Source organism: Taudactylus pleione, unplaced genomic scaffold (genome assembly GCF_031769625.1).
Source record: "Taudactylus pleione unplaced genomic scaffold, aTauple2 ptg002701l, whole genome shotgun sequence".
In the NCBI taxonomy this organism is placed as follows: domain Eukaryota; kingdom Metazoa; phylum Chordata; class Amphibia; order Anura; family Myobatrachidae; genus Taudactylus; species Taudactylus pleione.
This window is the reverse complement of record NW_028287077.1, coordinates 230,604-253,331: the sequence shown is the minus strand read 5'-3', so window position 1 is coordinate 253,331 and position 22,728 is coordinate 230,604. Positions and strand designations below refer to the sequence as shown.

The 22,728-nt window shown below is 50.8% G+C and overlaps 1 protein-coding gene across 1 annotated transcript in view; it reads left to right on the top strand.

The window, feature by feature from the left end:
* Window positions 1-244: 244 nt before the first annotated feature.
* Window positions 245-22,728, top strand: part of LOC148431184 (uncharacterized) — a 41,509-nt gene continuing 19,025 nt past the window's right edge. Inside the window, 6 exon segments of the mRNA XM_088466230.1 lie at window positions 245-301; window positions 1,184-1,204; window positions 6,364-6,536; window positions 8,051-8,174; window positions 8,291-8,388; window positions 16,096-16,195. Of these exon segments, the coding sequence (XP_088322356.1) occupies window positions 8,090-8,174; window positions 8,291-8,388; window positions 16,096-16,195 (283 nt within the window). The 5' untranslated portion in view covers window positions 245-301; window positions 1,184-1,204; window positions 6,364-6,536; window positions 8,051-8,089.

The following is a 22,728-nucleotide window of genomic DNA, read 5'->3' as shown; positions in this document are numbered from 1 at the left end:
AGAATATAGCCAATCAAACTACAAATACTACAGTAACTTAAACAGCTTCACCACTAGAGGAAGATATTTTACCCTCAATTAGTATCATTATGTGAGGTTAGCGGCGGCCATTTTCCTGTTGTCTGTTAGTCTATAGAGATATTATCAAAGCCGCCATTTTACAGACGCAGTCCCCAGCTCGTGACGGGTTACAGGTAACTTGTTCTTTTTAATATATGTGGTTTTATTAAATAGGGGAGAGGAGACTGCACAGTGATATATGAGGGGAAATAACACCGCTCCCAGCACACACTGATATGTGGTATTATTATTATATAGGGGAGAGGGGACCGTACAGTGATATATGAGGGGGTATAACACATCTCCCAGCACACACTGATATGTGGTATTATTATTATATAGGGGAGAGGGGACTGTACAGTGATATATGAGGGGGGGAATAACAGCTCCCAGCACACACTGATATGTGGTATTATTATTATATAGGGGGAGGGGACCGTACAGTGATATATGAGGGGGTATAACACATCTCCCAGCACACACTGATATGTGGTATTATTATTATATAGGGGGAGGGGACCGTACAGTGATATATGAGGGGGTATAACACATCTCCCAGCACACACTGATATGTGGTATTATTATTATATAGGGGAGAGGGGACTGTACAGTGATATATGAGGGGGGGAATAACAGCTCCCAGCACACACTGATATGTGGTATTATTATTATATAGGGGGAGGGGACCGTACAGTGATATATGAGGGGGTATAACACATCTCCCAGCACACACTGATATGTGGTATTATTATTATATAGGGGGAGGGGACCGTACAGTGATATATGAGGGGGTATAACACATCTCCCAGCACACACTGATATGTGGTATTATTATTATATAGGGGAGAGGGGACTGTACAGTGATATATGAGGGGGAATAACACAGCTCCCAGCACACACTGATATGTTGTATTATTATTATATAGGGGAGAGGGGACTGTGCAGAGACATATGAGGGGGGATAAAAGATCTCAGACTGTCAATCAAAACAACAACTGTTAGACTTTATCTCGTAACATACAACCATGATGTGATAGAAAGTTATATATTTGATTATAAGGTGTCACTGAAGACATGAGGAGCCTAATCTCTGTATAAAATGTGTATTTTCTCACATTTACAGATTTTTGCACTTTCAGCCCAGGTAAAAACTTATTATACTATCTGAGTTCAGCACTATGGGTATTTTGCCTTAGGGCTATACAGGATATATCATTGCGAACAGATTGTGCCGTGACATATCTCTCTCAGCCAGCCAGCCAGCTTCATTCCCCATCCCAGCTCTCTCCTCCATCCGTTTGGGGATGTTATCACAGCAAGTTGAGATACCCTAAGAAAACACTTAAGAACGCCTTCCTGGAAGGCTCTCTGAGCCGCAGACCCTCTCCTCTTTTTCCAGTTACATATAATACTAGTTGATTTACCCAGTTTCACCCAAGTATACCCTACATCAGTGTTTCCCAACATCGTTCCTCAAGGCACACTAGTGATATCCTTTGACACAGATGGTTAAATCAAAATAACCGAGGTACTAATTAAGACACCTGTGCTCATTTATGGCTATCCTTAAACATGGATTGTGAGTGTGCCTTGAGGACCGTGGTTGGGAACCCCTGCCCTAGATCTTTAGTGTTTCCATTTCCATCTCAACACTTCAGTAACACATTAATCCTTCACCTCTGTAATAATGCCTCACTTTTTTAGTAAGACATTACCCTCCCTCAACTCTGTAGTAACACATTCCACTCCCTCACCTCTGTAGTAGCACATTACCGTTGCTCACCTCTGTAGTAAACATCCTCGCTCCCCTCTGTAGCAACATATTTCCCTCCCTCACCCATGTTGTAACACATTCAACATTCCCCTCCCTCACCTGTGTAGTAACACATTCCCTCCCTCACCACTAGAGTAACACATTAGCTCACCCCTATAGTATCACACTACCCTCCCTCTCCTCTGTAGTAACATATTACCCCCACTCACCCTTGTAGTAACACATTCTTCTCCCTCTGCTGTATTGCATTCCCTTCCTTCACCCCATAGAAACACATTTGACATTCTCCTCCCTCATTTGTGTAGTAGCACATTCCCCTCCCATACCTGTTTAGTAACACATTCCCCTCCCTCACCTGTGTAGTAACACATTCCCTTCCCTTTCTGTACAAAAACTGGAGCCACACCAACTGCCAGTGATGTTTGGCAGAACTTGGGATGACAGTTGGTGTTTGAATATTGAATTGTGCTACAGCTACGATGAAACAATCAGGACATTGCACAGGGTGGAGCCCTATTCAACCCCTAAGGAGTCAAATTTAGAGAATTCCCTTCTTAGCCTACTAGCGATCATGCTCCCGAAAAGGGGATGTGGCCATGGGAAAAGGGGGCATACCATTTTCATCACTCTTGGGGGCGTGCCCAGCACCTACGGACATGCTTCACTGCCCACAAGCTCTCACCTCACTGTGAATGCTACATGCGCCCCGAATCTATTCACCTGTGGTAAGCGCTGTATAGCAACTCCCCCCGCAGGTGGAGATTGCACCCGGTAGCCTGTTTCAGCAGGGCGCCGCCAGAAGGGCAGGTCGCATTTTGCAGTTTTAGATTTGGACAGGGCTCGGCGCCATGCTAAAACAGCCTACCAGGAACACACGACTGTCCATCTCTGCTGTGGCTCTATGCGATTCATCAAGTGCAAATATTGATCCTGCTGGATTGTTAACCTAATGGCATATCAGGATATTTTCCTCTTCGAGAATGTACTAGATAAATAGGTAATATCTGCTTAGTTGCAATGGCAAAATCTACGCTCCTCCTTTTTAGAAGGTTTGATAAGTTTTCCACTTAATGACAGTCATTTTAGCCCAGACACCACAACAGACTCTTAGTGTTCACTCTAGCTCAGGCAGGCAGGGCACCGGAGCTAGAGAGGGCACCTCCGTGCGCGCGCACCCGAAAAGGGAGCGTGGCCATTGAAAAGGGGGCATGTCTATAAGACGCTTTCGTCACTCTTGCGGGCGTGCCCGGGACTTAAGGACACGCCGGGCAGCCTCCAAGCACTGCTAACAGGTAGAATAGATGCTGGGCGCATGCACCCAGCGTCTATTCACCTGGCGGCGAGCGGGTCACCGCATATTTCCCCACCTGCGGGACACTGCGGCCCGCGGTTGAAGACGGCATCCACAGGCTGTCTTAGTGGTGCGCTGCTCCAGAAGGAGGGCAAGGCGTAGCGATCTGCTAAAACAGCCTAGCGGGAATGCTAGACTCTGTAACGGTTTGTCTTTGCTGTAAAGATTTAAAATATTTTGATTTACTAGTGCTTCCAATTCTATGCAGTATTTTTTTTTTCATCTCTTGCATTTTATGTGTATTATTTTTTTTTTGCATAAGACAGTAGTGTTCCCGCTAGGCTGTTTTAGCGGGGCGCGGCGCCCTGCCCTCTTTCTGGAAGGCAAAAAGCGCCCTGCCCTAACAGCCTGCGGGAACCGTCTTCACCCGCGGGTCGCAGTGTCCCGCGGGTGAAGAAATGTGCGGTGACCCGGTCACCGCCGGAGAATAGACGCCGGGCGCATGCGCCCGGCATCTATTCTCCCTGTCTGCAGAGCTTGGGGGCTGCCCGGCGTGTCCGTAAGTGCCGGGCACGCCCCCAAGAGTGACGAAAATGGGACGGCATTTTATAGACACGCCCCCTTTTCGATGACCACGCCCCCTTCTCGGTCGCGCACACGCCTTCGGCGCGCGCACGGACATGCCCTCTCTAGCTCCGGCGCCCTGCCTCCCGCCGGAGCAAGAGGGAACACTAAGACTGACCAACACAATAAAAAAAAGTCAATTTTCAATGATTCTATCCAGACCTTAATGCATTCCTAGAGCTATATCCTAATCTCTTTTTACCAGTTTTTATTGTATATTTCGCTGTTACAGATTTGTCCTCACTCATCATCGATGCAGTCGGGTCAAATAGCCCCTCTCGGCGCGCTGGGTCCCGTACATCTTGTTTTGGGTCTTTTTTGCCGAAAATGCGTCTTAGGCACAATGTGACTAGGACACACCAGGAGACTGTGCTGACTAAGGGCCTAATTCAGAGATGGACGCAACTGCAAATCGCACGCAGATCGAGCAATTGTTTGCCATTGTGTGTGCATCGCAGTGAGCGAAGGCAGCAGTGCATTCACGCAGACCACGGAGGCCCATTGCAGATTGATTGACAGGCAATGACCGTATGGGGGTGTTGACGGTGGGTGGTTAAAGAAACGCAGGCGTACCTGTGCCGTTTGAACGCCGTTACGTGGGCGTGCATAAATTAGCCACTACAATTGCATACGCAGCCCTGCGTGGCAGAAGAGCTCCCTGGCCTGCGGCAGGACAGACCTGCCGCAAGGGTAAAATGGCCGCCGATGAACTTCAATGTTTACGTAGGTATGCGTAGTCGAACACAGGTGAGAAGGCAGTAGTGGGCATCTTTACGCTCAGGTGATCTTTGCTAACATTAGCATATTTTTGCAACTGCATTGAGTACGGAAACGCAGTTGCGATCGCATTAACGTCCGTCTCTGAATCAGGCCCTAAGTCGATATGGACACTTGTATATCGGTGTCTGACTGAGGGCCTGATTCAGACTTGCTCGCAAGCGGGTCGATGGTGCCCAAGTGCGCATGCGCACGACGGAGGCTGCTCCGTCGTGCGCATGCGCGAGACCCGGCTAGCAACGGGGAAGCCATCGCTCCGGGTCTCGCACCAAAGGGGGCGTGCTGTCGATGTTGAGTGACAGCACGCCCCCTTTGGTGGGCGTGGCTGGCCAGACAGAGGCGTTCCCATGGGAACGCCTACCGTCTGGGTCCGGCCGCACTGACATCACTAGTGATGTCAGTGGGAGTGTTTTTGGCTCTGATAGAGCCTAAATCACTCCGGGCTTGCGGCCAACGAGACCCTACCGCAAGGGCCTTGTCGCAAGCCCGATGGTCTTGACCATCGTGACCATCTTTATGGCCGCTCGCATAAGCTGTGGGTGGTCATCCACAGCTATGCGAGCGGCCAGGAGGCCGCTCCAATAATAGGTAGGACGGCCCTGATTCAGAGCGAGCGCTCTTGTCAGAGCGTCTGGCTCTGAATCAGGCCCTGAGGACCTCATTCAGAGTCCGTCGAAGCGGCCGCACGGTCGTACGCAGCCGATGTTCGCTAAACTGCGCATGCGTACAGTTCGCAATGCGTGTGCGCAAACTAGCGGCTGCGATCAGAAATTTATCTCTCCTTGAACACAGCCAGGTCGGTAGTTTGAGTGACAGATTGCGGCGTTTGTGGGTGGTAACAGGGGAAGTTGCTTGAAAACGGGGGAGTGGAGATCCGAACGCAGGCGTGCCTAATTATGCGAACGGCGTTTTATGGGAGTGCATACGGTTTATGGGAGTGCATACGGTTTATGGGAGTGCATAATTAACAAAGTAGTGTCATGGCACATGTGACATGGGAGGTTTTACACTGACATGATCGTAGAGCTTAAGAGAGGGTATGGTCAACCTTAAGCTCTACGACCAGTTCCGATGGATTCCGATGCTCGCGATTAATCTTTAAATAGCCGGAGATGACGTGCAATGCGTACCAGATGTGGGCGTATTTTTAGCGGTCCGACCACATCCACCCCTTGGTCGGCCGGCTAACGATCCGACCTTAGGGACGCAACATGCGTGTGCATCATTTGCATATCCGGCCCCTTTTCCTATACGACCGTGCGGCCGCAACGACCGACTCTGAATGAAGTCCTGAGTCTCTTAACTCTTATACGAAGCACGAAGTGCTACGTTTCAGCGGCAGTAGCTTTTTTCCATGCCCAGTTCCATTGTGCTTCGTATACAATATACAAGTGTGTCAATAATAACAACTGGGTGTATATATGAATTGTGTACAGATAGAATCGGGTTTGATATTTTACCTTTGTATATTTTGCACAGAAAAGGTTGTAGCCTCAAACTTATGCCCGGAGCTATTCCGTTACAAGTCCTTTTCCTTGCTCAGTAAATCTGCGGCTAACACACGTTGACCCATAGATTCCTGGATAAGTACCCGGAGCTATGGGTTAACGCATTTGCGGGCAGAAGCCTTACTTAACATGGATTTCTGTTCGAACCTCAGGAGGAGATGAACAAAAATCTGCGTTAAGTGCAGCCTGCGAGCTGCAATTGAATAGCCTCAATCACAGCATTGCGGCTTATCCTCTATTCAAGGATAATTAAATTCGGCCCTTAATCTGTTAATTAAAAAGCTTTAGTTTCATGCACCTTATTAATCGAAGTCTCTCTTGATACACAGAATTACACTATCGTGAAGAAGACATCTACTGAGGGGGCAACATCAGTCATCGCCATGTACAAGTATTGAGCCCCATCACGGTGCCTCCACCTCACTCACTGACACATTAAAGACACAATGACCAGAAGATCCTGGAACTCACCAACAAGATCATTCAGCTGCTGACTGGAGAGGTGACTGCTGGGAATGGGACATTATACAGTAACATCGGGGGATGTGTCTGGGTGATGACTGGAGAGGTGACTGCTGGGAATGGGACGTTATACAGTAACACCAGGGGATGTGTCTGGGTGATGACTGGAGAGGTGACTGCTGGGAATGGGACATTATACAGTAACACCAGGGGATGTGTCTGGGTGATGACTGGAGATGTGACTGCTGGGAATGGGACATTATACAGTAACACCAGGGGATGTGTCTGGGTGATGACTGGGGAGGTGACTGCTGGGAATGGGACATTATACAGTAGCACCAGGGGATGTGTCTGGGTGATGACTGGAGAGGTGACTGCTGGGAATGGGACATTATACAGTAACACCAGGGGATGTGTCTGGGTGATGACTGGAGATGTGACTGCTGGGAATGGGACGTTATACAGTAACACCAGGGGATGTGCCTGGGTGAAGACTGGGGAGGTGACTGCTGGGAATGGGACGTTATACAGTAACACCAGGGGATGTGTCTGGGTGATGACTGGGGAGGTGACTGCTGGGAATGGGACATTATACAGTAGCACCAGGGGATGTGTCTGGGTGATGACTGGAGAGGTGACTGCTGGGAATGGGACTTTATACAGTAACACCAGGGGATGTGTCTGGGTGATGACTGGAGAGGTGACTGCTGGGAATGGGACATTATACGGTAACACCAGGTGTGGTGTCTGGGTAATGACTGGAGAGGTGACTGCTGGGAACGGGACATTATACGGTAACACCAGGGGATGTGTTTGGGTGATGACTGGAGAGGTGACTGCTGGGAATGTGTCTGGGTGATGACTGGAGAGGTGACTGCTGGGAATGGGACATTATACGGTAACACCAGGGGATGTGTTTGGGTGATGACTGGAGAGGTGACTGCTGGGAATGTGTCTGGGTGATGACTGGAGAGGTGACTGCTGGGAATGGGACATTATACGGTAACACCAGGGGATGTGTCTGGGTGATGACTGGAGAGGTGACTGCTGGGAATGTGTCTGGGTGATGACTGGAGAGGTGACTGCTGGGAATGGGACATTATACGGTAACACCAGGGGATGTGTCTGGGTGATGACTGGAGAGGTGACTGCTGGGAATGGGACATTATACAGTAACACCATGGGAATGAGACATTATACGGTAACACCAGGGGATGTGTCTGGGTGATGACTGGAGAGGTGACTGCTGGGAATGGGACTTTATACAGTAACACCAGGGGATGTGTCTGGGTGATGACTGGAGAGGTGACTGCTGGGAATGGGACATTATACGGTAACACCAGGTGAGGTGTCTGGGTGATGACTGGAGAGGTGACTGCTGGGAATGGGACATTATACGGTAACACCAGGGGATGTGTCTGGGTGATGACTGGAGAGGTGACTGCTGGGAATGTGTCTGGGTGATGACTGGAGAGGTGACTGCTGGGAATGGGACATTATACGGTAACACCAGGGGATGTGTCTGGGTGATGACTGTATCATTGTGTGTGTCAGGTTCCTATAAGGTGTGAGGACGTCACTGTCTATGTCTCCATGGAGGAGTGGGAGTATATAGAAGGACACAGGGATCTGTACAAGGACGTGATGATGGAGAATCACCGGCCCCTCACATCACTGGGTAAGAGGAGACTGTCATGTATTGTAATGGGGAGAGCAGCTATGGGGCCACCTATATACACATCATCTGATAATCACATATATACAGTGTAATCAGTCACTGTGTGTCTCCTACAGATGGGGCCAGTAACAGGAATACCCCAGAGAGATGTCCCCGTCCTCTTTATTCACAGGATGATACAGAGGAGAATCACAGTGTCTCACAGGAGGGTCAGGTAGGTGGGATTTAGGGTGTCACAAATATACCAAAGTGACTGTCACTATATGATGTGTAGAGAATATGTGTGTCTTACACAAGGATTAAGGATAAGGATTAATAGACTCATTCGCACACCGAGAAACAAGTGTCCATATAGATTTAGTCAGCATGGTCTCCTGGTGTGTCCTAGTCACATTGCGACTAAGATGCATTTTCGGCGAAAAAGACCCCAAAAAGATGCCCGCTGCTAGCAGAGAAGCACGGGACCCCGGAGCGCCGATGATGAGAGGACAAATCTGTAGCAGCTAAATAATACAGTAAAAACTGGTGAAAAGAGATAAGGATATAGTTATAGGAATGCATTAAGGCAGGGGTCTTCAACCTATAAGACAGTGTGGGCCACGTTAAAAAATTCAACGAAGCCCGAGGGTATTTAGACTCTGCCCCCTTCTCACACAATTATGTCCCATAACTGCCCCCTCTTACAGTTTTAATTATATCCAATAACTGTCCCTCCTCCTCCATTAATTATGTCAGATAGTTGCCCCCAACCTCAAAGAATTATGTCCCATAACTGCCCCCCTCTGCAGCGCCCCCAGTAGTGCCCCTTATACAGTGGCCCCAGTAGTGGTCCCCATTATGCAGTGCCCCCAGTAGTAGTCCCTCCTATGCAGTGCCCCCAGTAGTAGTCCCCCCTATACAATGTCCCCAGTAGTGTCCCTTATATAATGCAGCTCAGTAGTAGTCCCTGCAATACAGTGCTCCCAGTAGTGGTCCCCCCTATACAATGTCCCCAGTAGTGTCCCTTATATAATGCAGCCCAGTAGTAGTCCCTGCAATACAGTGCTCCCAGTAGTGGTCCCCCCTATGCAGTGGCCCCAGTAGTGGTCTCAATTATGCAGTGCCCCCAGTAGTAATCCCCCAAGGCAGTGCCCCATAATTAATGCCCCCAGTAGTAGTCCCCCTATGCAGTTCCCCCAGTAGTGCCCCTTATATTGTGTCTCCTATAGTGGTCCCCCCTATGCAGTGCCCCCATGACGTCTCTCCCATCACCCACTGCGGGAGCCGGAAGGCGGAGCTCATGAGTGAGCTCCAGCCCGGCTCCTGCAATGGGCGCAGCAGCCAGTGAGAGTCTGTCTGACTCTCATTGGCTGCCAAAACAAACACACAGCCACCACCGCCGCCGGTGTGTTTGTTCTGTGTAACCATCGGCGGGCCACCTGGAATGGCTCTGCGGCTCACGCGGGCCACAGGTAGAAGACCCCTGCATTAAGGTCTGGATAGAATCATTGAAAATTTACTTTTTTATTATTGTTTGTCTGCAAAAAAAAATAATAAACATAAAATGCTACAGATGGAAAAAAAAAATACTGCATAGAACTGGAAGCACTAGTAAATCAAAGTAGTTTACAATTTTTACAGCAAAGACAAACCGTTACAGAGTCTGTTGTGGTGACTTTAAGTGGAAAACTTATCAAACCTTCAAAAAAGTCGGAGCGTAGATTTTCCATTGCAACTAAGCAGATATTACCTATTTATCTAGTACATTCTTGAAGAGGAAAAACAAGAGATATGGTAAGAACTTACCTTTGTTATCTCTGTTTCTACGAAGTCCATAGGGTCCACAGGGTGACCTTGGGGTATAGCTGGATCCTGGATCCTCGGGCACCACGGAGTTAAAGCTTTCAGCTGCTCCCAGGATGCACTTGGGTCCAACCTCCCCTATACCCCGCCCCCGAGCCACAGGCACCTCAGTTGGTAAGCAGCCCAGGCCGGAGGAGGAGACGAAACAGAGAGAAGGAAGACTGGAACACACAAGAACCATACTCACAGAAACGGGAGACGGAAAACCGGTGACCAGTCACACAGCCCATATGAAGACAGGTGCGTCAGGGCGGGTGCCCTGTGGACCCTATGGACTTCGTAGAAACAGAGATAACAAAGGTAAGTTCTTACCATATCTCTTGTTTTCTACTTCAGGGTCCATAGGGGTCCACAGGGTGATCTTGGGGATGTCCCAAAGCAGTCCAACTAAGGGCGGGACGCTCCTGTGCTGATAGGAGAACCCGGCGCCCAAAGGATGCATCCTGAGAGGCAAAGGTGTCAAACGCATAGAACCTCAAAACGGTCTGAATGGAAGACCAGGTGGCCGCCTTACAGAGCTGAACAGCAGAGGCGCCACGTCTAGCAGCCCAAGAGGGACCCACAGACCGAGTGGAATGAGCCTTAACAGAGGCTGGAACAGGTAAACCCTCCTGCATATAAGCCTCAATAATAACAGAACGAAGCCAACGGGCTAGAGTCTGTTTGTTGGCAGGCCAACCCCTCTTGTGAAAACCAAAGAGGATAAACAAAGAATCCGACTTCCTCACAGAACTAGTCCGGTCCACATAAACCTGGAGTGCACGGACAACGTCTAAGGAAGTCTCCCCAGCCCAAAGATCAGGCGACTGAAAGGCTGGTACAACAATTTCCTGATTAATGTGGAACCTGGAAACCACCTTAGGCAGGAAATCAGGACGAGTGCGAAGCACCGCTCTGTCCTGATGAAAAATCAGAAAAGGGGGACGACAAGAAAGCGCCCCCAAATCTGAAACCCTCCTGGCAGAAGCAATTGCCAAGAGGAAAACAGTTTTAAAAGTTAGCCACTTGAGCTCCACTGACTCCAAGGGCTCAAAAGGCGGACCCTGTAAGGCCCGAAGAACCACCGCCAAATCCCACGGGCCACAGGTGGCACAAAGGGAGGCTGGATTCTCAAAACTCCCTGGAAAAAGGTGTGTACGTCCGGCATAGCAGCGATCCTGCGCTGGAACCACACCGACAGAGCAGACACGTGCACCTTCAGCGAGGAAAGACGTAATCCTAAGTCCAAACCCGACTGAAGGAAAGCCAGAATACGCGAAACCCGGAACACCTGGGGATCATAGTTTCTGGCTTCGCACCACTGAAAGAAAGTGTGCCACACTCTGTGATAGATCCTCGCGGAAGCAGGCTTGCGCGCCCTCAGCATGGTGGTAATAACGGAGCTAGAAAAGCCCCGAGACCTCAGGACGGCTGTCTCAAGAGCCACGCCGTCAAAGATAGTCGACTCAGATCCGGGTGAAGACAGGGCCCCTGAGACAACAGGTCCCGCCGTTGAGGTAGGAGGAACGGAGCGTCGATGGACAAGCTCCGCAGATCGGAGTACCACGGCCTTCTGGGCCACGCTGGGGCCACCAGGATCAGTGTGCCTCCGTCCTGTTTGAACTTGCGCAGGACCCGAGGCAGCAGAGATATTGGAGGGGACAAGTAAGCCAGCTGAAACAGCCATCTCACCGACAGCGCGTCTATCAGACTTGCGCCTGCGTCCCTTGTCCTTGACCCGTACACGGGCAGCTTGTGATTGTGACGGGACGCCATCAGGTCCAGCTCTGGCAGCCCCCACTTGTCCACGAGTAGTTGGAATACTTCTGGATGAAGCGACCATTCCCCGGGATGCACGTCGTAACGGCTGAGGAAGTCTGCCTCCCAATTGAGGACTCCTGGGATGAAAACTGCCGAGAGAGCTGGAAGATAGCGCTCCGCCCAAGCCAGGACGTGGGACACCTCCGACATCGCAGCTCGACTGCGAGTCCCTCCCTGGTGATTGATGTACGCCACCGTGGTGGCGTTGTCTGACTGCACCTGAACGGCCCTTCCGTGAAGAGCGGTGCCGGACGACTGCAGGGCTCTGTATACTGCCCTCAGTTCCAGGATGTTGATGGGAAGAATCGCTTCCTCCGCCGACCAACGACCCTGAAGTGACAAGGAGCCTGTCACCGCCCCCCAACCCCAAGACTGGCATCTGTCGTGAGCAGAACCCATTCCGGGATCCAAAAGGGGCGCCCCTCTAGGAGATGAGCTGTCTGCAGCCACCAGGCTAGGGACAGACGCACCTCCGAGAACAACACCAGCATCTGAGAGCGGATCCTGTGTGGCAGTCCGTTCCATTCCGAAAGAATTAGCCCCTGCAGGGCCTGGAATGGAACTGGGCAAACTCCACCATGTCGAATGCCGACACCATGGACCCCAAAACTCTCATCGCTGAGTGCACCGACACTCTGCCACTGCTCAGACAGCCGTGAATCCGCAGCTGTAAGGAGGAGACCTTCTCTGGAGTCAGAAAAATCCGTTGCTGACGAGAGTCCAGCAGGGTCCCCAAATGAACCATCCGCTGTGATGGGATGAGGGAGGACTTCTTCCAGTTGATCAACCAGCCGTGCGCCTGTAGACAAGCGACCTTCAGGTGGAGATGCTGGATCAGTACCTCCGGGGAGCTTGCCAGCAAGAGGAGGTCGTCTAGATACGGTAGCAACCGTATCCCCTGGCTCCGAAGGTGAGCCGCCATGACCGCCATCACCTTGGTAAATACCCTTGGTGCCGAGGAGAGACCAAAGGGTAGAGCCCTGAATTGGTAGTGGTTGTGGAGAATAGCAAACCGCAGAAACTGTTGGTGCGATGTTGCTATAGGCACATGGAGGTAGGCGTCCTGGATATCCAGGGAGACCATATAATCCCCCGGTTCCATCGCCAGAATGATGGAACGCAAAGTTTCCATCCTGAATTTGGGAACCCTGAGAAACCTGTTCAGGGACTTCAAATTGAGGATGGGGCGATGAGAGCCATTGGGTTTCTGCACCAGAAACAGCGTAGAGTAATACCCCATCCCACGTTGAGACTGTGGTACGGGTATAATGACCCCCGCCGTCAGCAAGGCCTCTATGGCTTCCTGAACCTGCAAGGCCTTGGTTTTGTCCTGAGAAGGACTTGTGCAAAAAAAACTGGCAAGGCGGCCTGTGCCGAAAAGACAGGGCGTACCCCTGGGAGACCACTTCTCGCACCCAGGCATCCGTGGTGGTATTGTGCCAGCACTGGGCGAATTGAAGAAGTCAGCCTCCCACTCTGGGGTCCCCCAGAGGGAGGCCCGTCCCATCACGCAGAAGGCTTATCTTCTGGCTTGGAAGAAGGGCGCCTAGCACTCCAGGCTTGCTTCTTTGGCTTTGAGGCGGTCTTGGGTGCGGACTGCCTCGGGAAGGACTGACCCTTTGCCTTGCCCTGAACCCGAAAGGAACGAAAGGCCGAGCTCCGGACCTTAGCAGGTGTAGTAGCTGAAGGGAGGAAGGCTGACTTGGATTTCGCCAGGGTATCTACTATTTTGTCCAGGTCCAGACCAAATAGTAATTCTCCATTAAAAGGTAAGGCCTCCAAGCCTTTCTTTGAATCCGCGTCTGCTCTCCAAGACCGCAACCACAAGGATCTACGAGCAGACACTGCTGCCGCCGAAACCCTAGAGGTCAACAGGCTAGCATCCAAAGATGCTTCTCCAATGTAGGAGGCGGCATCTCTCATCTGTCCTAACAACGCCCTCTGGACGTCCGGAGCTTCATCCGTAAACGCGTCCTCCAAGGCGTTGGCCCACCCCTCAATGGCCTTGGCCACCCAGGAGATGGCCATGGACGGCCGGGCTACCGCCCCTGAGAGAGAATAAATAGACTTTAAACAAGTCTCCACCTTCCTGTCCGTAGGATCCTTCAGCGAGGATATAGACGGCAATGGCAAAGTAGCACTCCTGATGAGGCGTGTTACATGGGAATCGACTGCAGGCGGAATTTCCTATTTCTTACAATGCGCCTCCGGGAATGGATAATTGGACGCCAAGCGTTTCTGTGGCAGGAAACGCTTACTGGGTGTCTGCCAGGCCACCGCCATGTGATCAGTCAACTGATCAGACAAGGGGAACGCTGCAGAAGTAACCTTAGCTCTTTCAAAACTAGGATACCTTGACTTGGGAGCGGGTGCCTCATCCTCAATCAGAAGAATGGCCCGCACCGCCTTAACCAGAGCCCGCACATTGATGGAAGACTTAGTGTCTACCTCCTGGACTGAGGCATCTGAGGCAGAGTCATCCTGCACCTTACCATCATCCGAGGACACCTCAGAATCCGGAAGATGCGCAGCCTGCGCCATGACTGAGCGTTTAGACGCCCTGGAGGGCACGTCACTGCGCAACATCGACTGAAAAGCCGAAGATGTTGCCGCCAAATCTTGGACAGTGTGGGAAAGCGCATCCACCCAGGGTGGAGGAGCTGCCACAGGAGCCTGAAACGGCACCACAGCCTGCTGTGCCACAGGGGTGGACTGAATATACATTGGCAACCCCGCATAGGGACCAACAGGCTGAGACCCCGGGGGAGTCTGCAATAATTGTGGGACACCCGGGGAATGGGGGATGGCAGGCTGGGGCAACGCCCTAGTAGGGGCGGCAGTCGGGACCGACAGACGGTCCGCGATGGACACCAGCACCTGGGAAAACATCGCCCATGGTGGCTCCTGCGACATGGGAGGTTTAGACATACCAGGGAGCGCCTGGCACCGTCCACACAGGCCGTCCTGTGACAAATCCTCCCTATCCACTCCTGCAGAACAGCGCCTGCAGGAGAACAATACCGGAGCCCCGGAGTGCTCAATCTCCTCCTCGGACATGACGTTGGAAGAAAACGTGCGCACTCACCCGTGTGCTGGACAACAGCCCACAATATGGCACCGTGTAGCACACAACTGTATGTGACGGACCTCACCAATACGTGATCTATATAGGTGAGGTCAGTAGAAACACCCTTCCCCCGCACACCTGTAGGGCTTGTAGGAGAAGGAAAGGGATAGGTATAGGCTGACAGTAAGTAGAAAAAAGACACAGACAGGCAGCACTAGCAAAAGTCACATACCATGCAGGAAGATATACTCACTGCACCTTTCCACTACAATCAACCTCCCAGATTCAGTGTCTGGGAGGGCTATAGCGCTGTGTACACTGTCCTTTTGCAGGGGAGAGGTACACAGGGGGACCGGTCCGCGTGCTCCCTGAGAGTATCCACGCTGCCAGTAAGAAAATGGCCGCTGGAGACCTCAGAGGAGGAGTGGCCGAGTATCTGCAGCTCAGCGACGCCAGACTACGAGCTGAAAGGCGCGCTGAGCTGAGGGGAGGAGCCGCTAGACAGGGAAGGCTTCCTCCCCTGGCTAGCATATTAACCCCCGGGTTGCCGGCATCCCGCTTGCCGCGATATTAACCCTGGTGGTCTAGTGGTCTGGCGGGGTATGCCTCCGCTGGAGGGGGGGCCCGCCGCTAGCGCCCCCGGTCTGTCCCCTAGACCGGGGGCATGGGACTGCATTTGAAAGGAACCCGCTTACCTGATCTCCCCGGCGTCTTCCGGCAGCAGTCCCGGGGGAAGCCAGAGTCCGGCTAGTACAGACTCTGGCTTCCCCCGCCGCGATCCCCAGTTCAGTGCTGGCGTCGCGGCGCCAGCAGGGAGAAGGAGCGGCAGCGTGGGCGTCTGTACAGACAGCCCAGCGCTGCTGCTCTAGAGAAAAAACTTATAGTAAAAAATAAATAAATTTAACTAAGTTAAATAAAAAATTAAAAGCTTTAGGGGGCTGCTCCTGCAGCCCACCCCGCAGGGTGACCCGACTCCGGCCGGGCACCATCTAAAACTGAGGTGCCTGTGGCTCGGGGGCGGGGTATAGGGGAGGTTGGACCCAAGTGCATCCTGGGAGCAGCTGAAAGCTTTAACTCCGTGGTGCCCGAGGATCCAGGATCCAGCTATACCCCAAGGTCACCCTGTGGACCCCTATGGACCCTGAAGTAGAAATATCCTTAATCTGTATTATATAAATCATACATTAACTTTTTTTTTTTTGGACCGTTTAGGGTTCAGCTCTAACTAATATTAAGGTAGAAGAGGAAGAGACGTACATGAAGGGTGATCAGCTGTGTAAGGAGGAGGAAATCTCTACACATACCAGCACAGGTGAGTAATAATCACTAAGTACAGAACAGTCACATATTCTCCTTGTTCTGTCACTACAGCACTCTCTTATCCTACACCCTCCTCTGTCACTACAGCACTCTCTTATCCTACACCCTCCTCTGTCACTACAGCAATCTCTTATCCTACACCCTCCTCTGTCACTACAGCCATCTCTTATCCTACACCCTCCTCTGTCACTACAGCCATCTATTATCCTACACCCTCCTCTGTCACTACAGCACTCTCTTATCCTACACCCTCCTCTGTCACTACAGCCATCTCTTATCCTACACCCTCCTCTGTCACTACAGCACTCTCTTATCCTACACCCTCCTCTGTCACTACAGCAATCTCTTATCCTACACCCTCCTCTGTCACTACAGCCATCTCTTATCCTACACCCTCCTCTGTCACTACAGCACTCTCTTATCCTACACCCTCCTCTGTCACTACAGCACTCTCTTATCCTACACCCTCCTCTGTCACTACAGCCATCTATTATCCTACACCCTCCTCTGTCACTACAGCACTTTCTTATCCTACACTCTCCTCTGTCACTACAGCACTCTCTTATCCTACACCCTCCTCTGTCACTACAGCACTCTCTTATCCTACACCCTCCTCTGTCACTACAGCACTTTCTTATCCTACACTCTCCTCTGTCACTACAGCCATCTCTTATCCTACACCCTCCTGTCACTACAGCCATCTCTTATCCTACACCCTCCTCTGTCACTACAGCCATCTCTTATCCTACACCCTCCTCTGTCACTACAGCACTCTCTTATCCTACACCTTCCTCTGTCACTACAGCACTCTTATCTTACACCTTCCTCTGTCACTACAGCACTCTCTTATCCTACACCCTCCTCTGTCACTACAGCACTCTCTTATCCTACACCCTCCTCTGTCACTACAGCCATCTCTTATCCTACACCCTCCTGTCACTACAGCCATCTCTTATCCTACACCCTCCTCTGTCACTACAGCCATCTCTTATCCTACACCCTCCTCTGTCACTACAGCCATCTCTTATCCTACACCCTCCTCTGTCACTACAGCCATCTCTTATCCTACACCTTCCTCTGTCACTACAGCCATCTCTTATCCTACACCTTCCTCTGTCACTACAGCCATCTCTTATCCTACACCTTCCTCTGTCACTACAGCCATCTCTTATCCTACACCCTCCTCTGTCACTACAGCCATCTCTTATCCTACACCCTCCTCTGTCACTACAGCCATCTCTTATCCTACACCCTCCTCTGTCACTACAGCACTCTCTTATCCTACACCCTCCTCTGTCACTACAGCACTCTCTTATCCTACACCCTCCTCTGTCACTACAGCCATCTATTATCCTACACCCTCCTCTGTCACTACAGCACTCTCTTATCCTACACCCTCCTCTGTCACTACAGCCATCTCTTATCCTACACCCTCCTCTGTCACTACAGCCATCTCTTATCCTACACCCTCCTCTGTCACTACAGCACTCTCTTATCCTACACCCTCCTCTGTCACTACAGCACTCTCTTATCCTACACCCTCCTCTGTCACTACAGCCATCTATTATCCTACACCCTCCTCTGTCACTACAGCACTCTCTTATCCTACACCCTCCTCTGTCACTACAGCCATCTCTTATCCTACACCCTCCTCTGTCACTACAGCACTCTCTTATCCTACACCCTCCTCTGTCACTACAGCCATCTCTTATCCTACACCCTCCTCTGTCACTACAGCACTCTCTTATCCTACACCCTCCTCTGTCACTACAGCCATCTATTATCCTACACCCTCCTCTGTCACTACAGCACTCTCTTATCCTACACCCTCCTCTGTCACTACAGCCATCTCTTATCCTACACCCTCCTCTGTCACTACAGCACTCTCTTATCCTACACCCTCCTCTGTCACTACAGCACTCTCTTATCCTACACCCTCCTCTGTCACTACAGCACTTTCTTATCCTACACTCTCCTCTGTCACTACAGCCATCTCTTATCCTACACCCTCCTGTCACTACAGCCATCTCTTATCCTACACCCTCCTCTGTCACTACAGCCATCTCTTATCCTACACCCTCCTCTGTCACTACAGCACTCTCTTATCCTACACCTTCCTCTGTCACTACAGCACTCTTATCTTACACCTTCCTCTGTCACTACAGCACTCTCTTATCCTACACCCTCCTCTGTCACTACAGCACTCTCTTATCCTACACCCTCCTCTGTCACTACAGCCATCTCTTATCCTACACCCTCCTGTCACTACAGCCATCTCTTATCCTACACCCTCCTCTGTCACTACAGCCATCTCTTATCCTACACCCTCCTCTGTCACTACAGCCATCTCTTATCCTACACCCTCCTCTGTCACTACAGCCATCTCTTATCCTACACCTTCCTCTGTCACTACAGCCATCTCTTATCCTACACCTTCCTCTGTCACTACAGCCATCTCTTATCCTACACCTTCCTCTGTCACTACAGCCATCTCTTATCCTACACCCTCCTCTGTCACTACAGCCATCTCTTATCCTACACCCTCCTCTGTCACTACAGCCATCTCTTATCCTACACCCTCCTCTGTCACTACAGCACTCTCTTATCCTACACCCTCCTCTGTCACTACAGCACTCTCTTATCCTACACCCTCCTCTGTCACTACAGCCATCTATTATCCTACACCCTCCTCTGTCACTACAGCACTCTCTTATCCTACACCCTCCTCTGTCACTACAGCCATCTCTTATCCTACACCCTCCTCTGTCACTACAGCCATCTCTTATCCTACACCCTCCTCTGTCACTACAGCACTCTCTTATCCTACACCCTCCTCTGTCACTACAGCACTCTCTTATCCTACACCCTCCTCTGTCACTACAGCCATCTATTATCCTACACCCTCCTCTGTCACTACAGCACTCTCTTATCCTACACCCTCCTCTGTCACTACAGCCATCTCTTATCCTACACCCTCCTCTGTCACTACAGCACTCTCTTATCCTACACCCTCCTCTGTCACTACAGCCATCTCTTATCCTACACCCTCCTCTGTCACTACAGCACTCTCTTATCCTACACCCTCCTCTGTCACTACAGCCATCTATTATCCTACACCCTCCTCTGTCACTACAGCACTCTCTTATCCTACACCCTCCTCTGTCACTACAGCCATCTCTTATCCTACACCCTCCTCTGTCACTACAGCACTCTCTTATCCTACACCCTCCTCTGTCACTACAGCACTCTCTTATCCTACACCCTCCTCTGTCACTACAGCCATCTCTTATCCTGCACCCTCCTCTGTCACTACAGCCATCTATTATCCTACACCCTCCTCTGTCACTACAGCACTCTCTTATCCTACACCCTCCTCTGTCACTACAGCACTCTCTTATCCTACACCCTCCTCTGTCACTACAGCACTCTCTTATCCTACACCTTCCTCTGTCACTACAGCACTCTTATCTTACACCTTCCTCTGTCACTACAGCACTCTCTTATCCTACACCCTCCTCTGTCACTACAGCACTCTCTTATCCTACACCCTCCTCTGTCACTACAGCACTCTCTTATCCTACACCCTCCTGTCACTACAGCAATCTCTTATCCTACACCCTCCTCTGTCACTACAGCCATCTCTTATCCTACACCCTCCTGTCACTACAGCACTCTCTTATCCTACACCCTCCTCTGTCACTACAGCAATCTCTTATCCTACACCCTCCTCTGTCACTACAGCCATCTCTTATCCTACACCGTCCTCTGTCACTACAGCCATCTCTTATCCTACACCCTCCTCTGTCACTACAGCAATCTCTTATCCTACACCTTCCTCTGTCACTACAGCACTCTCTTATCCTACACCCTCCTCTGTCACTACAGCCATCTCTTATCCTACACCCTCCTCTGTCACTACAGCCATCTCTTATCCTACACCCTCCTCTGTCACTACAGCAGTCTCTTATCCTACACCCTCCTCTGTCACTACAGCCATCTCTTATCCTACACCCTCCTCTGTCACTACAGCCATCTCTTATCCTACACCCTCCTCTGTCACTACAGCACTCTCTTATCCTACACCCTCCTCTGTCACTACAGCCATCTCTTATCCTACACCTTCCTCTGTCACTACAGCCATCTCTTATCCTACACCTTCCTCTGTCACTACAGCCATCTCTTATCCTACACCCTCCTCTGTCACTACAGCCATCTCTTATCCTACACCCTCCTCTGTCACTACAGCCATCTCTTATCCTACACCCTCCTCTGTCACTACAGCACTCTCTTATCCTACACCCTCCTCTGTCACTACAGCAATCTCTTATCCTACACCCTCCTCTGTCACTACAGCCATCTCTTATCCTACATCCTCCTCTGTCACTACAGCACTCTCTTATCCTACACCCTCCTCTGTCACTACAGTAATCTCTTATCCTACACCCTCCTCTGTCACTACAGCAATCTCTTATCCTACACCCTCCTCTGTCACTACAGCCATCTCTTATCCTACATCCTCCTCTGTCACTACTACAGCACTCTCTTATCCTACATCCTCCTCTGTCACTACTACAGCACTCTCTTATCCTACACCCTCCTCTGTCACTACTACAGCACTCTCTTATCCTACACCCTCCTCTGTCACTACAGCCATCTCTTTGCCTACACCCTCCTCTGTCACTACAGCACTCTCTTATCCTACACCCTCCTCTGTCACTACAGCACTCTCTTATCCTACACCCTCCTCTGTCACTACAGCACTCTCTTATCCTACACCCTCCTCTGTCACTACAGCCATCTCTTATCCTACACCTTCCTCTGTCACTACAGCCATCTCTTATCCTACACCCTCCTCTGTCACTACTACAGCCATCTCTTATCCTACACCCTCCTCTGTCACTACTACAGCTATCTCTTATCCTACACCCTCCTCTGTCACTACAGCCATCTCTTATCCTACACCCTCCTCTATCACTACAGCCATCTCTTATCCTACACCCTCCTCTGTCACTACAGCCATCTATTATCCTACACCCTCCTCTGTCACTACAGCACTCTCTTATCCTACACCCTCCTCTGTCACTACAGCCATCTCTTATCCTACACCCTCCTCTGTCACTACAGCCATCTCTTATCCTACACCCTCCTCTGTCACTACAGCACTCTCTTATCCTACACCCTCCTCTGTCACTACAGCACTCTCTTATCCTACACCCTCCTCTGTCACTACAGCCATCTATTATCCTACACCCTCCTCTGTCACTACAGCACTCTCTTATCCTACACCCTCCTCTGTCACTACAGCCCTCTCTTATCCTACACCCTCCTCTGTCACTACAGCACTCTCTTATCCTACACCCTCCTCTGTCACTACAGCCATCTCTTATCCTACACCCTCCTCTGTCACTACAGCACTCTCTTATCCTACACCCTCCTCTGTCACTACAGCCATCTATTATCCTACACCCTCCTCTGTCACTACAGCACTCTCTTATCCTACACCCTCCTCTGTCACTACAGCCATCTCTTATCCTACACCCTCCTCTGTCACTACAGCCATCTCTTATCCTACACCCTCCTCTGTCACTACAGCACTCTCTTATCCTACACCCTCCTCTGTCACTACAGCACTCTCTTATCCTACACCCTCCTCTGTCACTACAGCCATCTCTTATCCTACACCCTCCTCTGTCACTACAGCCATCTCTTATCCTACACCCTCCTCTGTCACTACAGCCATCTCTTATCCTACACCCTCCTCTGTCACTACAGCACTCTCTTATCCTACACCCTCCTCTGTCACTACAGCCATCTCTTATCCTACACCCTCCTCTGTCACTACAGCACTCTCTTATCCTACACCTTCCTCTGTCACTACAGCACTCTTATCTTACACCTTCCTCTGTCACTACAGCACTCTCTTATCCTACACCCTCCTCTGTCACTACAGCACTCTCTTATCCTACACCCTCCTCTGTCACTACAGCACTCTCTTATCCTACACCCTCCTGTCACTACAGCAATCTCTTATCCTACACCCTCCTCTGTCACTACAGCCATCTCTTATCCTACACCCTCCTCTGTCACTACAGCCATCTCTTATCCTACACCCTCCTGTCACTACAGCACTCTCTTATCCTACACCCTCCTCTGTCACTACAGCCATCTCTTATCCTACACCCCCCTCTGTCACTACAGCCATCTCTTATCCTACACCCTCCTCTGTCACTACAGCCATCTCTTATCCTACACCCCCCTCTGTCACTACAGCCATCTCTTATCCTACACCCTCCTCTGTCACTACAGCCATCTCTTATCCTACACCCTCCTCTGTCACTACAGCCATCTCTTATCCTACACCTTCCTCTGTCACTACAGCCATCTCTTATCCTACGCCCTCCTCTGTCACTACAGCCATCTCTTATCCTACGCCCTCCTCTGTCACTACAGCCATCTCTTATCCTACACTCTCCTCTGTCACTACAGCCATCTCTTATCCTACATCCTCCTCTGTCACTACAGCAC